A 15,745-nucleotide genomic window follows, 5' to 3' on the forward strand; every position below is an offset into this window, starting at 1 on the left:
TCGAAACCGCAGAAATTTATTCTACGACCGGATAGGTCCTATACCGGGGATATAAAATGGTGGCCATTTCAAAAGGACTAACCCTTTATCTGCTTTTTTTTCTGGTAAATGTAATCCCCTACTTCGAACTCATGCAGTATGCTGTCGTTTTTTCTTTTGTTTGGTATTATTCTGCTATTATATTTATTTTTATCAACAATTTCAAATTGCAATGGTTCTGACAAATTCAATCGATGTACATGATGAAGCACTGGCTTCCACATTCATTTAATAATCATCATTCATATAAAATCAACGAGATAGATTATCATACGAGAGACAGAAATATATTAATGACTATATTACTTGAATTTGAATATTAATGGATTTATTCATTACAAATATATCAGAGTACAGAATGTTTATTTTAAGAATATGATTCATTTTCAACAGATGACAGAATACTGGGTCATTTTTAACCACTTATGGACACTAACAAGGGATAAATAAAAACATAAGTCATTCATAAATCTGAAGACAGAAGTCTTGATTTTATATTACTCATGAATTATGTCTTCACATATTTATAGAAAGTATTTTGTCAAAATAATATTTATAAGAAATGTATAAAATTTCAATTACAATTCTTTATCCTTAACTCGTGATTGCTTCTGCATCTATAAACGTTTAGGTACACTATACATAAATACAAAAAAGAGTGAATTTTACATAATGTACATTCTGTTAACACATTTTCCGTATGTTCACAAACATATTGAATATATTATACTTGACATATACATAGTTTCAATACCAGCCCAGAAATAACTGTAATGAAAAATCAGACCCTGGGTCAGAATTTATGATCCTATTAAAGATTAATATTTTAGATCATGAATTTATCGCCGTATAATTTGAAATTGAATACATTTGTTATTAGATATATCATATTATTAACTGGTATCGTAGTAATCTTCGTCAATTTATGGACGACATATTTCACGAAAGAAGGTCGCTGGTGGCAGTTTTATCGAAACTTTACAAGCTGCACCATTGTGCAAACAATTTCCAAACCGCGCAGAGAGGACACCAGAGACAGCTCTGAAACGGGGTACGTTTACGCGGAGATAAATTTAGGAATTGCAGATTACACACAGAGATTTGCAACGAACCTCCGAAACGCGTTTGTTTGTCCCCAGTGACGAACTTCTAGTCTGAACGCGGGAATGTGTAATATGTAAATCCACGTTCTTATCCTGTACACTACGATATGCTGAACAACCTGTAACATACACGCGTCGGACTTTTGCAAGTTTTTAAACGTTTGAATCGCTATTCGGGATACGTATACAGTTCTCATTAATTTTTCTTTTCTTCCTGACACTCGGGATAAGAGTTACAAGCTGAATAGGGAGAAGGAACTTCCGGTGTGCAGATGTTTATAAAGTTCTCGGGGAGCATAAAAATCGCACACGAGATTAGTGTAGGGGAGGGGGGGCACTTTTGAAACTGTCGTAAAAGAAAATTCTTTAACTCACGGTATTAAAACAGTTAGGGCCTTCAAAGGAATTCCATCGTGAAGGAAAAGTGTGCGGGTAGCGAATGCTTCCGACATGAAAAACATTCATAATCGTAGAATTTTTTAAGGAAGCGGTTAAATCAATTTTTTCGTTCAAATAAGGTAATCAAACTGAATGAATTTCCTTTTTTATGAGCGTGCTGTAAATCTTGTCGGAACAAATACAGTGGCTTCCAAAAGTTTCCGGCTAAACTGTAATTTCAGCGTACCTTTGTCGTAATTTTTATCAGGCTGGTGTTTGTTAGAAACAGGAAAAAAAAGATTATTTTCATGCTAAAAAACTTTTAATATCGAATCTGAAGATGCAATGTATCGTCAAAATAGGTGTATCAAGAATTTATTCGTATTACGTAGGTACATATTTTTAATAAAGTATGTTGAAATTATAGTTTGGTCGAAAACTTTTGGTAGCCACTGTACGTTCAGAAAGTAGAGCAACGATTGTAATTATAAAATTTCAATGAACTGGACATTCTCAAGTTTATAAAGCAAACGTCTTATACAGGATGTCTCATGTGTCATCACGAAATTTCAAGACTTTCCTTGAATTTTATAAAAACATGGTGTTTGACACAAGTTGAACTATACATATTTAAGTGTGTAAGACATTCGTAAATCCGAGTTTCTTTATCTGCATATTTTTCAGGATACGGATGTTGCCTTTTGTTTTATATATGAAACTACTTTTTTTCTGACCGATACTGAATTTCCGAGCGAGTAACACTTATTTCACTCCATAGGAGGTCGAGTCCTGTAATCTCCAACCATTATTTACCCAAAACTAATTTCACATACGGGTATCTTCCTTCGTGAGAAAGAAAGATAACATGTGGAAAACAGAATTGTAAGAGTACCCGAGTTCTGCGCGCCACCGATCTCACAAATAAAATGGAAGACACAATACAGAGTATCCCACGCAACTTGACCAAGTTGTAGAATTAAAACAGTAGAAGATAGAACAACATTTCACGAAGGAAAATTAAGTGGATTCGAATGTTGCATCACGTGGTGCATGTGTCTTCTCCGAAAATGAAGGCATTTCAAAGACTTTAACGTCATCTCTATTTTTTAAATGGAATTATACATTTGTTTATATACCATTCCATGCATAGCAGTAGAATAATAAACGAGAAATATTTTTTACGTAATTAAAGTGGTTTCAAGAGACGAATCAAATGGCGATAAAAATTTGTTATAAGTGTCATTTTTTAATGGTTATTTTCAAGATCGAGAAGTTGCATATTACAGTCAACATTGTAATGCATTTATCCATGTATAATAGTGCGACCTTGAAGTGACCTTAAACTCTAGAAATTTTATATACTTTTTTACACCATCTGATTCGTCTCTTTACACCATTTAAATTACACAAAAGACATTTCCCGTATGATCACAGATAGGGAAGATATTTAGGTGGCCTGTTTTAAACGGAACACCCCTTATACATCGTAAAACCGCGGTTACAGAAGACAGATCGTGATTACACGAGCGTCCGAAAAATCGCCACGGAAAGTAAATTCCGCTCCAAAGCCAGGCCCACTCGTCTTTCGCGATACCGTCCGCCGCGAAATCTGCTCCCCGTATCTTCGCCGTGGCCGATCTTCTCCCGGTAGGGGGGCGGCTTGTAAAGAGCGCGTGGAGTTAATGAGACGGAAGAACGAGCGGGGCTGCGATATTGCGAGTTTGAGAAATGGCCTCATAAAGGCGTTACAGCGCCGTTGAAACTCGAGGTGAAGGGTCGGGAAAGGATTGAAATGTTGGCGGGCTAGACGGGACAAAAAAGCCGCTGTCATGAGCTACCCTCCGCCCCCTCCCACTGGGGAGGGATCTACGATCGCGCCGCCCGTAATTACGCGGCCGGGAATCTCGGGACAATGGTACTGCGTTTTATGACGAGCATTAAAAAAAAAGGTAACGAAGTGACGGAAGTTTCATTGGATTGGAATTTATCGGTTTGTGGCGCTATGCCGACTGCGAGTGATACTGTTTCGTCCAGTCCTGTCCGCTTATTTTATTGATTCCCGACATGTAATGTTCTAGTATGAATATTTAATGTTTTTTGATGCGATACTAATGTTCCATTTTAACCCTGTAACGCCGAGCATGACGTTTTTGTAACATTTGGTTTGAACGTATTTAATACGGAAAGTAGAATGTTTAGGGAGTTAATCTAAGGACGAATATGACAATTTTGTGACATGTGAAGAAAAAGTAAACCTGACATTTCTAGATGTGTTTTAGAATTTATATGTTTGTAAATGTCAGAATGAAAGATGAAAATGGTTTATCTTAACCCGTAACTGCTGCTAAGCTATTATAGGTACGCTTATACTGCTAGCTGATCAAATTGATCGGCACGCTTAAATCGTATTTTCGTAAGTATAAAAGAGAATTATAAAATACGAATTACAATTTTGTTTAATCTTGAATTCGTGGTGCAATTGAGAAGATCCTAAGCGGAAAACAAGGAAAACGTGTAGAGTAAAAATGTTTCATACAAAGGATTTGTTTTAAAGAAAATTGAACATAAAAGTTCAAGTGATGCGTGTTCTTATAGATACGGCTGACTAATGAGTCTATCTACTACTTACCATTTCCACTTGGCATAAAAATCGGAGATATTACGATGGTACTTATTTGCCACCGGTTCTATTGCTTTGTACCTTATAAATTAACACCAAAATATTATGGAAGGAAGACAGTACAAACTAATACAACGGTACAAAATAATATTTTTCTGATTCAATACGAGGAATATAAGCGTTTCACTACCTGCAAATTCCCTTACTCAACTATATTTCTCTATTAAGATGAAGACTAAATAATTCAAAATTTAAAACGTTTACAATTTTTCCACCATGTCGTACACAGTAAAATTACCAATTACTCATCGCAATTTTCAAACCCTGAGCACTTAACGTGTCCATATTACCTTCTCTACTCGCAACATTACAAAAATCGTACCAATTTTCAACTTTTCTTAAAACAATTTCCATTATTAAAAAAAGAAACTTCGTCGTCGGTTACGTGACCTATTTCATTTACTCGATCCAACTTCGTTTCCATTTCACTATAACAGTTTCGACACTTCCGACCGATTCGTTGAATTTCTCCAATCATCTCCCGGTAATTCGACTCCTCGTGTTTGATCTCGTACGAGATGTGTTTCGTTTCATTCTAACCACGGCGTAATTATTAAGCCAATCCACCAGGCGAAATTTACTTTTCGCCCGCATAAACGAAATTACTTTATCGAACGGGAACGAATGGCAGCCATCGGTGGCGGCGGTACGGTCCACCGCAGCGGCGACGTGCGTTTCGCGAGCGGTGTAGGAGGCAGAGCAACGGACTCGAAACGATCCCGGCCACGGCGTCGGGGCTGATGTTCCTTCAAGAGCACTTGTCCGGTCGGGTGAATTATCGACTTCGCTACTTCGACCCCGATCCATCGGATCGTCCTACATGCTCGGGAACCTTGGGTATTTCACGCGCTCCCTCTCCCTTTCATGTGGTCTGCGAGTGATCTGTTCGGGAGATCTGAAAATCTTCTGGTATTTTCGTCCATGGATATTCACTGAAAATTGACTGGTGTACAGTGGAATGTCTGACAGTCCTGCAATGGAGGAAGCTTAATTATTTTTGGCCCGTGGCAAAATTTTCTATCTATATGTACATTGGAATATTAACGTTTTTATCGTATTTTTGTCTTCTGTCTGAAATTTTATCTTGTAATATTTTTGTCCTTGTAGTTTTTTTCAATTAAATTTCTTAACGTTGCTTTAACGCCAAAAGTCGTTAGCAATGCGGTGCAGTTTAACTTATTTCCTAAATATTAATTACAAACTGTGTGTATACATATAAATATGTTAAGTGGTACTTGTAAATACTATCACAGCTGATTGTTATACAATGTATATCCTGTTATGGGTGATTGTTTGTAATTAGTAATTTATAGCTTCTGGTACAGTTTTGATAACATTAGATACTGGACCAATAAATGACTTAACAAGAAAAAAGTATATAGCGTATCTTTCAAGAAACTTAATTTCGCTCTATGGATTTCCTACAAAATGCAAAGAATTTAATGGTAACACATAAACTTTCTCGTTCTATCAAACAATTTTATATGTAAAAACACATGAATTTATCACAAATACACTATACTTGGCGTTTCTGATGCCTAGTGGTTTACATTAAAATTGTAATTGGAAAAACGAAATGGAGAAAAATAGATTCATGAACGTGATGCCTAGAAGCACGTATGTAATGCGATAATAATCATCAACAAGGCAGCACTGTTTATTGGCATAGAATATAGTAACTACAAGTCAAAATACCACGAAATATACATTTTTATGAATTCATTTATATCTATTACTCCGAATTAACCTTTGCATTATTTAAAAAACTGATATTCATTCTCAACATCTACTATAATTTGGCAAAACAAATGACGTCACTTTTCAATAACGTTTTTGTCTGTTTAAGCATTAAATTTTCTTATCACGTTTAAAAGATTCTTCGTTTTATCGTATTTATCAAATCGTTCTGTTTAAGAAAATCAGTTAACAATAAGACATTTAATGTACATATTATCGCCATACAAAATCTGTTGGTGTCGATTTCAACCGCTAACAGAAGCTCATCTGCTTTCTTTTTCATGTTTCCCCTCCTCGGGCTACGTATTCTGATTGGCCGTTCGGACAATTACTGGTGGTGGCAATGGCGATGGTCACAATGACGAAAACCTAACAATCCGCATGGCACCAACGACACGCTGATTAACTCTGGTGATGGTGGCCACGATAACGCGACTATGTGTCGTGGCGATGGTGACCGCAATGCCTGGTACACCGTGGTGACGGTGACAACAATGACACGTTAATAAATCACGGTGATGGTAACCACGCCTGGCGTGCAAACAAACCACGCTCAATGGCGACCGAATTGGTACACTAACATTTTGTTCTGTACCCTGTTGGGTCAATAACTTGATTGCGCACACGGTGCACATTTGAACGCTTACAATTGCATTACACACGCTGTACGCTAACATTTTTCCACTGTTTCATCGTTTCTTCCTATGTGGTTATACGGTCTTTTCATTCAACTGTGCTATAAAATATTGCTTCTTCATTTTTTCTTCTTTTTCTGACATCTTTAATAATAATCGATACGTAATATTGCATTTCATTTATTCTATATTAATTGCTCTTACACATTGCAATTGGATGCTTTGGTTATCATTTGGTAAACTTAATCATTGTTTGACATTCTGTACTACTGTTATATATTTCAAATTGTTTCACATAATTGCTTTCAAACGACACCTTCATATAATCAATTATTCACTCGATGTCTCTGTTCTCTTAACTTTCAATTTCACAATTTTCACCGTCTACTTCTGCCACTTGTTCCAAATCGCTTTCTTGTATTCATAATTTCTAAACATTTATTTTACACAATCCGCTTCATTGACACTAAAAATCATCACCCACTATCCCATATCTTCTACTTCAAATTCTATCACTTCAACCTGCATTTTCATTCCAATCACTTCTAAATTATTCCCAAAAACAATATATTCCTATCCATTTCCAACGTCCAATACTTTCCATTCATATTTCAAAATCTCAATTCCCATAATCCGATAATCTCATTAACGTCTGAAAATCTCCATTCCAAAATTCCGATATTTTCATTACCTTTCGAAAATTTCAATTCCCAAAATTCGAAATTTGTGTTACTTTTAAAAATGTTAATTCCCAAATTTTTCTTCCAAATATTAATCTCTGCAAACCTGAATTCCCGAAAATTCGATATTACCATTAATTTCGGAAAATCTCAACTCCCAAAATCTCCGCGGTAACCAACGGAAATCAAAAATCGATGTCCGCGCAATTCATTGTTGCTCGTTCCTGTGACGAACGACACGCCCGGTACACCGCCGTTGCGCCGCGAAATCGCCGGCGATTTACAATCGTCGTTTTCGTTCTTACCGTCGGCGACCGTCATTCCCGTGGATTTCCAACGGAACGCTGGGAACGTCTGTGGTTCCGCGTGCAAACTCGCCACCCCGAATCCCGCAACTGCTCGGCCGCCGTTTGCTTCCGCGTCCCTCCCCTGTCCTTCCCCTCCCCCTGGTCGTGGCCTTGTATTTCGCGTGTAAACGAAACGACACCGCTTCCGCGGGTGTGTCATCGATACATCGCCGCTCGAACGATCCTCGATTGATCCACCCGTTAATTAACGCGAATCCCTCGGAACTGATCACCATTGCGGTGGCACCGTTACGGTCCATCGATCGATCCTCCGCGTCCCGTTCGCCCTTCCTTCCGGCCGTCACTCTGCACTCGCGCCCCACCCCCTCGCCACCCTTTTTCGACGTCTCTTTCATACGCGCTTCTTTCTCCCCACTTCTATTGGAACCCAATCCACCACCGTCACTTTTGTAACGCTCGTGTGTTTGTCAACGTGACGCTCGTCGACGCGTTTGATGTTGCTTCCGTGACCGGTGCATCGAAAAAAAAAAATTATTCTAAATATTATTGCCATATGTTAATGGTACTTTTTTTTTTGACATTCCCGGACGATTCGTGGATCAAATTTTGGATGTGTGTCTTAATTTGATATGAAAATTTATATGGCTTCTTTGCTATTGGTGATTTTGATCGTGATTCTTGTTATTTCTTCGGAATATCATAAATATTAACGACTTCTTTCATTTCTCGTGTGTTAATTTCGAATACGCTTTTTAAACACGTCTTATTTAATTTTGTTCGTGTGTTATTGAATTTCATATTCTACAATGTCTAATTTCTTTCGACTTTGATAATTTCTTCACCTTTTACTCTCTGTATTCTCGATTATTTTTCCTCCTTTTATCTAAACATAACCCCCTGTCCTGAAACACATTATAAATAAATTTTGCTGATTTCTCTTGTTATTTATCTATTCCCATTGTTTTAATATGCTGTGTAATTATTAATGTTGCTTCTCATTAACAATTGCCACATTCCATCATGTACCAATTACACTTCAAAATGATATTACCACATTGTCTGTACTTTTGGTTGTACGATTTTTCCAACGATTTGCATTTTGTATTTCATAACGATATTCGATACCGATTCGTGATCACGGGATTAAAACGATAGCCTTGTTATCAGGCACCTTGAAGACCTATCAGCGCGCAGCCTGTGACGAGGAGTTGATGACGCTAAAGTGTCCACCTGGTACAACCATCTCCGTCACCATCGCCCAATATGGGAGAGCTGGGGCGAATGGCACCGGCAGGTGTAGCTCTCACGAGCCGTCGTCGCTTGCTGGGGACAAACTGAATGACACTTGCATCTGGCCTCCGGGTCTACAGGTACGTGTCAACAAAGCATCTTTCTACAATATGTATCTGGACCCCAGAGTGTATTAAGTCGCACTTTTTGAACTTTAGAGGAGAGCAGATCAAAGGTGCAAAAACATTTCGAGAAAAGATGGCAAAGTTTAAACGGATGAAAATAAGCCTTTAAACGGAATGAGCCGGGAACATTTTCATTTTTTTCTTTATGAACGTACAGGTGAGAGAGAGCAACAATGTAACTATTCTGCACATAGAATCGTTATCTCGCAGTAGTAACGATTCTATAAAATAGTTTGAAATGGTTTATGAAGGATAATGGAGAATTGAAAATCGTAACTTTCACATTCCTCTCCAGTTTCAAGTTCGATCAAGTAAAATCTTTAAAATTAGTAAAAAAATTCTTCCTATGTCTATTCTAAGGAACAAACTGCATAAATATAAATCATATATAATTCCAAATATTTCTTTCTACTAGAACATACATTAACTTTGATAGAAAATTCATATTGGGAATATCAGGTGTTTCATTCCGTGACTTCAATTCCCTTCAAATTCAAAAGCTATCATAAATGTTTCATACGCCCCTCCTCGATCTAAACGAAGCTCACCCAGGCAGTAACTTTCAAAATGCCATCGTAAAACATTGTACACACAATCATCCGATTTCGCTTCGTGCACAACTCTCGGTGAGAAGTTTCCGCATCGACGTTTCAACCCCCGAATGTTTATCCGCCATCTTATATTTATTGGCTTTTCGCGAAACCCTGATTTCTAATCCAGAAAAAAGGGCGCCGGGCGATTGCCTTAGCACCACGGCCTCATTCTCGAAGGAGGTAGTGAGCTGGAAGGAATCGTAAACCGGATCCACACCGCTAGGTTAACCCTTGTACGGTTCAACCCTCGTAACCTCTGCTTAGGTTTGTAAGCTCTCGCTGCCGGTACGTCCCGAAAACGATTTCGAGCAAGACCCTTTCAGCGCCGGGATTTCGTATCGGACTTTAGTGTTTTGTGCACGTTTCTAGTCGATGACCTTCCTCATTCTTCCTGCCTCTTTTTATTTGCAAACTGGGCGCGAACTTCGAAATTCCTTAACACGCTGGTCAATCATCGAGAGTCACAATGTACGTGAAGGTAGTATTTAGTTGAGGATTTTATTAGGATGAATTTATAGGCTTTGTACACTATGGTATAGGTTCTGTAAAGACAAAATAGCAAGAACTGTAAGAACAAATTTGGCTTCCAATAAAGAAAAAGTGACGTAGGATAAGGGCTTTCCACCACTTGGTAAATTTATTTCAAGTACTGAAATAAATGTTAAAATGCATGGTAATTTGGCATAAATTTCAGAAATTTCCAAATTCAAATGGTAGAAGGCCTTTTCACTGTGCCATTTTTTTCCCTAGTGGAAGCAGAGTTTGCTCGTGGGTGTACATGGGTGGATCACCCAACAACTGTAATTGCATACACCTTCGGTCTAACATGTATGTATACCTTGGTAAATTTACTTCAAGTACTCAAATAAATGTTAAACTGAATGTTAATCTCTCATAAATATCAGTAACTTCCGAAACCAAGTGATCGAAGGCCTTTCCTCCACGCCATTTTTTCCCCTAGTGGAAGCAACATTTGCTTGTGAACGTACGTACAGTTTGAATAGAAGCCAACATGGAACTGCAGATAGTCCGAAATTTTTGGAACCTCTTTCCTCTCAAACGTACAGTTGTAACATAACCAAGAAATCCTAATCTACATCACGAATCTACTGCCCTCCCCTCAGATTACTCGGTTGCGGCGCACACGAGCCCCGTTCTCGAGACGCGTTTCTTCCCTCGAACAAGTTTGCACGCTAGACAGAACACTGGAGTGTCGTTTTCAGGTCAGCTGCCATCATCTCTCGATGGCGGGTGTTTAAATGGGCGGCGATCTCCTACCGTTCTCCTCATCCGTCTGCTCGTTCAGTTTTCCCCGTGTTTTTCGTCTCGCCAGACGGGACTCTCAATTGCCACTGAATTCCAACCGAAAAAAAGCAACATTTCCCGCTCTCACGGCTCTCGAGACTCTTCCCCAGGGGGTCTCGGTTCTCCTTCCGCGTTCCGTTTTCGCGGTTGAAATAAAACGAGAATCGCGATTGCTCACCGCGTTTCCAGTCATTTCGCCTGCCAGCCGACTCGTGAATCCCGTCTAACCGGGCTTTGAGAAGAATATTTTTTTTATTTTCACCATGCCGCTCGACCCTCTTTACACCATCGAGATGCACGGTTCTGATCCACTCGGACAAGTTTAACATTTCGACTCTATTCGCTGGAGTGCAGGATTCCTCCAGTTGATTTTAATGGTATTTTCTGTGCCTCGTTGGTTTGATTTACGGAACAATTAGGAACAAGAAATAGGTTTCTAGGTTTCATAGATGCTTCCACAATCGTGTTTGGATGTTTTGGATGTTTCAATTGCAACGAAGTCTATACTTGTGTAACTGTAAGTGCTGCAATTTGCACTGGTTGGCTGCAGCTCGATTCTCATGGAAAGAAATATATTTATGGGAAGGAAATTTCACGAGCATAAATACCAGTTTATACGTTCAAATAGTTTGCGTAAACCGACTTGTGCATTTACAGTTGCACAAAGAAATTATGGCGTCGAAACGGTAGCTTACAAAGTCAAATAATTTGCGTCAACTGACTTGTGCATTGACATTTCCGCAAGTAAGTCGTTGCATTTAAATGGAAGCTAACGTCCCTGGCAAATAATTACCCCGACATTCCTTATTATTTTATTTGTAATAACTAATTATAATTATAGTTTATTCTTTACATGTATATGAAATAATTATGCAAGGTAGACTGAATGTATAATGCACAAATCAGTTTGCGCAATGTATTTGTCCGTGTAAAGGAGCCTTAATGAGCCAGGATTTAAACCGCGGCCTTTTGTTCCTAAATTTGCCGTTTTTGCCTAAACAGAACCGAACAAACAACAAGAAGTGAGTTCGCAAACACTTCCAACTAGTCCACTTTGACAGTTACATGTGATCTCACAGATTCATCACAAGTAGCAAATACAATCAAAACATCAGTCTATTCTTTATTTTTATTTCCAACTATCTTGGCAACATTAATTAAATCACATTAAACCAATAAAAATAATTCTCGTACTACCATTGCCATAGTAAGAATCTGTTCCAATCGTCAATAAAGGGAAACTATCCTCTTCGGTAACAAATCGAAACTTTCGAGGTGAAGCAGAATTTCGTCGGAATCCAATAGCCTGAATGTTTTGGCAGAATCGATTACTAATAGCATAAAAAAAATCGTTTAGACCGGAAGGTCCGAAAGTCACACGTACGTGAATAATAACTTATCCATGAAACCACAATAGGAATCTTCGTGGCTGTCCAATGGCCAGGAAAGATGTACGAGGATTTCGTATTGATTTCGTATTTTACGTTTCCGCTGCTCTAGTAGGGGGGCCATTGTGTGTGATCCCCGGTGCAGCCACCAGTAGCGAAAATAAGATAACTTCTTCTATTCAACCAATGGTGTTGGAGTCGCCCGTGGTACTATCTTCTCTCGCAGATCTTTTCCCCACTCGTTTATTTCCTTGGTTACTTCTTCTAGTCCTCGCCCTCCGAATTTTCTCCAGGCGTAAATACTCAATCCTTACGACGACTTCTATGGAAATGGAGACATTTATTTTTTACTTTCTTAGCTAGGTGAATGTTGGACCCTCATAAGTTCCTTTTAATTTCCACATTTTACACGTTCATATTCATGATACTTTTAATTTGGATTAAATTGGATTTACTGTAATTCTTTGGATAATACTGTAATGTCCTGGAAGATATCGAATCTTGTAAAGTTCACCTTGTTAATATATTCAAATATCATTACTTGAATTACAATATTTACTTTTACGCGTGGTTATGACTACCTTCTGGTAATTAGAAAAATCGATCTAATGTTGATTAATTTCAACCTAATAAAATCTAACTGAATGTACATGGTTATCTTTTCGCGATCTTACGTGAAGATAATGAATAAGAGAGATTTTTGTCTAGTCCAACATAGGATCATCACATTTCACTTCAGCCTGCGTGTAATATGTAAAATGACTGTAATCCAAGAGTATAAATTCGTGTCCTGTTCAGAGCTTCTCACTCATTCTATGAAATTCTTCAGTACAGAAGTAAAGTATAGTATTTTTCAAATAAATTTTCAATAAATCTACCTTTTCATTTTCTGAAGTCAGATTCAGTACTGAAACTATAACATAAAGTCATACTAGACATCGATTATGTAAATGTATTGATATTAAACGTATTAAACATATCATTATTTTTCCTTGATAATTCTTTCATACCAAATACTCGCACTTATCATCAAGTATTAATATTTCTACAAATCCCTCCTGAACGGAACGTCCTGTTCAAATAAAATAAAATATAATTGCTGTCGTGTTAAGTGAAACATGCATGCTCAAAAATGTTTATCAAGAATTGGAAATTATACACACTAATGTCGAAGTAAACTACGAAACGGAATTATCCTCTTCCGGTTACCTCGTGTACGCTTAGTACAATGTGATTCCCTGAAGACGCAGGGGCAATCGCGGTTGCTCGTGCACGTTTTTCAATGGACCTTATCGGAAACGGAATATGAAAACGCAATGCCAAATTGGAGAACTAAGAGGAAACACACAGTCTCCGTGAGCGGGTGGCGTCGCGCCAAATACTCTCGCCGCTTTGATTGCCTCGGTAGGGTTTATTCGACGGAATTTTCTTAAGTGGACGCGCGATCCTTTCCGCAGGAGGACTGTATTAAACGCGAGTTAAAAGATTACGGGCCGCAATTTCGCTGCGTTTAAAGCACTAATGCATCCCGCCCAGGCCAGGCCACCTTTAAAAATTAAAACTTTCCACTCTGGCTCGTTACCCTCCGTTCATATTGTAACGAGGATTTCAACGGAATTGGGTCTTAACGGGGCAGAAAAAACACCCGGGAATCCGTTCCATCCGGCCGTTTATTCGAAAAAACAGATTTCACGCGTTCTGCAGTAAAGAGGGTCGACAGCGTTCGTAACTTTTCGGTGTTACTTAAACAGGAGCCTATTGTAGCGATAAGGCAACAGCTACTTTTTTGGAATTTCTTTTTCTTGTCACAGAAAATTTATTCTGGACGATTTCTGCTCGATCGGTCGAATTAAATGCGTTGAAAAATGTTTTTCAAATATGATGAAAAAGTATGGAGCTCCAATTAATATTTGTGATGGAATTGAAGTAGAGGTAATTCTTTATGTAAAAGTAAACTGAAACGTACAGTAACTGCTGGTTTATATTTCACATCTTCTGTGGTATAATAAAGATCTTAATACTATTACTATTATTATTTTAGAATAAGTGCTAACAATCATAGAGAACTGTACAAACATTGTGTAAACAGGGGGAAACAGGCATCTGAATTAAGAAAGAGCAACATTCGCCTCATGAATTAGTTTGCGTATCCATGAATCCCAACAGACTTCAGTAAACAAAACGAAAAGTACGACCTAGTAACAAGAATATTGGGGTCAATTAATTTTAGTCAGGAATCGAGAAATAACGTAACATCGATATCTTACTGTTTAAGGTCATGTCAAGGTCATAATACCACATTGACTTGGTCTTGATGTTAGCCACTGTGTTTCATTATGAAAAACAGAATGTTACATGCAAATAATTTTTACTAATCTTGAAATAACCTTTAAAAATGGCCTTATGGGAGTTCTATTACCATAACATCAGATGCATATCTTGAAATCGTAAACTCTTCAGCTTTTATCGTTTTAATCTCCCCTCGATTTCTATAACCGACTTTGGCACGCTGTTTTCCCGCGGAAGCGGGTTTTTCCAACCCACTCGAGAAGTTTCGCGTGTTTTCCAACCTGTGAGGAGGGGCTGAAGAAACGCGACTTGGCAGACATTCAAAATTCCCCTTTCGCGCGACGAGATTGCTCGATGATCGTGTAAGTAAGCGTTCTTAACCACTAATGATCGGCGCGAACTTTCTTTAATCTCAAAGAAGGGATGAGGGGTGGCTTACCCTATCAGGACGAAGCCTTTGGGATGCATTTGCCCGTGAATATCGGCTTCTTAATGCCCTTTGAAAATTCCGGTTAATTGGAAGCCGATGCTGCGCCCCTCGAGAGCGCGAAAATCAAACCGTAATGATCGTGTTCTTGTTTCCCCGATTCCACCATCGAGAAGACACTCGGAGGGTCTCTTCAAACTGCCGGGTAAATAAATTTTAATTGATGTAAAATAGTTCGTTAACATTTGGCGAAGTGAACGTCGTTTTGAATGGAAGCTTGAGTGGATCTGAAGTGAACTTAAATAAAGTGCGATGATACCGAATGGAGTCTTCATTTTGGATACTTCAGGTCGAGGACTCTTGAATTCAAACATTTTCGAAGTTTCATAGATTGTTGCGACGAAGTATATACGCGAGTTTTAAGACTAAATATGACAATGAGTCTGTCGTTGCTTTTTGTAATTTGATTTTTCTAAGGAGTCCAAGAATGAAATGAACAATATGGTCATTTACTTATTTTTGTATGCTAACTAACACTTTCATCGAGTGCAAGAACGGTGAGGTATCTGGAATTTAAATTATTTATTGAATTCAAATTGTACTATACTATATATGTTAATAAGAATATTTTTTTATACAAACTAGTAGAAGTATAGTTCATTATTTTCCTTTCGATTGTTAAATACCGATTGCAAATGGTGAAATTATATTACTTAAATTCTTAAAACAATTATTCACGTGTAACTGTTTAATTATAGTATACTTAGA

At 38.1% G+C, this 15,745-nt stretch overlaps 1 protein-coding gene across 1 annotated transcript in view; it reads left to right on the forward strand.

Annotated features, from left to right (window-relative positions):
• Positions 1-15,745, forward strand: part of LOC107186676 (protein eva-1 homolog C-like) — a gene marked incomplete at its 3' end in the record, with an annotated part of 133,391 nt that overhangs the window by 89,738 nt on the left and 27,908 nt on the right. The window contains exon 2 of the mRNA XM_015574604.1: positions 8,716-8,930. Coding sequence (XP_015430090.1) covers positions 8,716-8,930 — 215 coding nt within the window. The remainder of the gene's footprint in view (positions 1-8,715; positions 8,931-15,745) is intronic.

Source organism: Dufourea novaeangliae, unplaced genomic scaffold (genome assembly GCF_001272555.1).
Source record: "Dufourea novaeangliae isolate 0120121106 unplaced genomic scaffold, ASM127255v1 scaffold84, whole genome shotgun sequence".
Taxonomy (NCBI): domain Eukaryota; kingdom Metazoa; phylum Arthropoda; class Insecta; order Hymenoptera; family Halictidae; genus Dufourea; species Dufourea novaeangliae.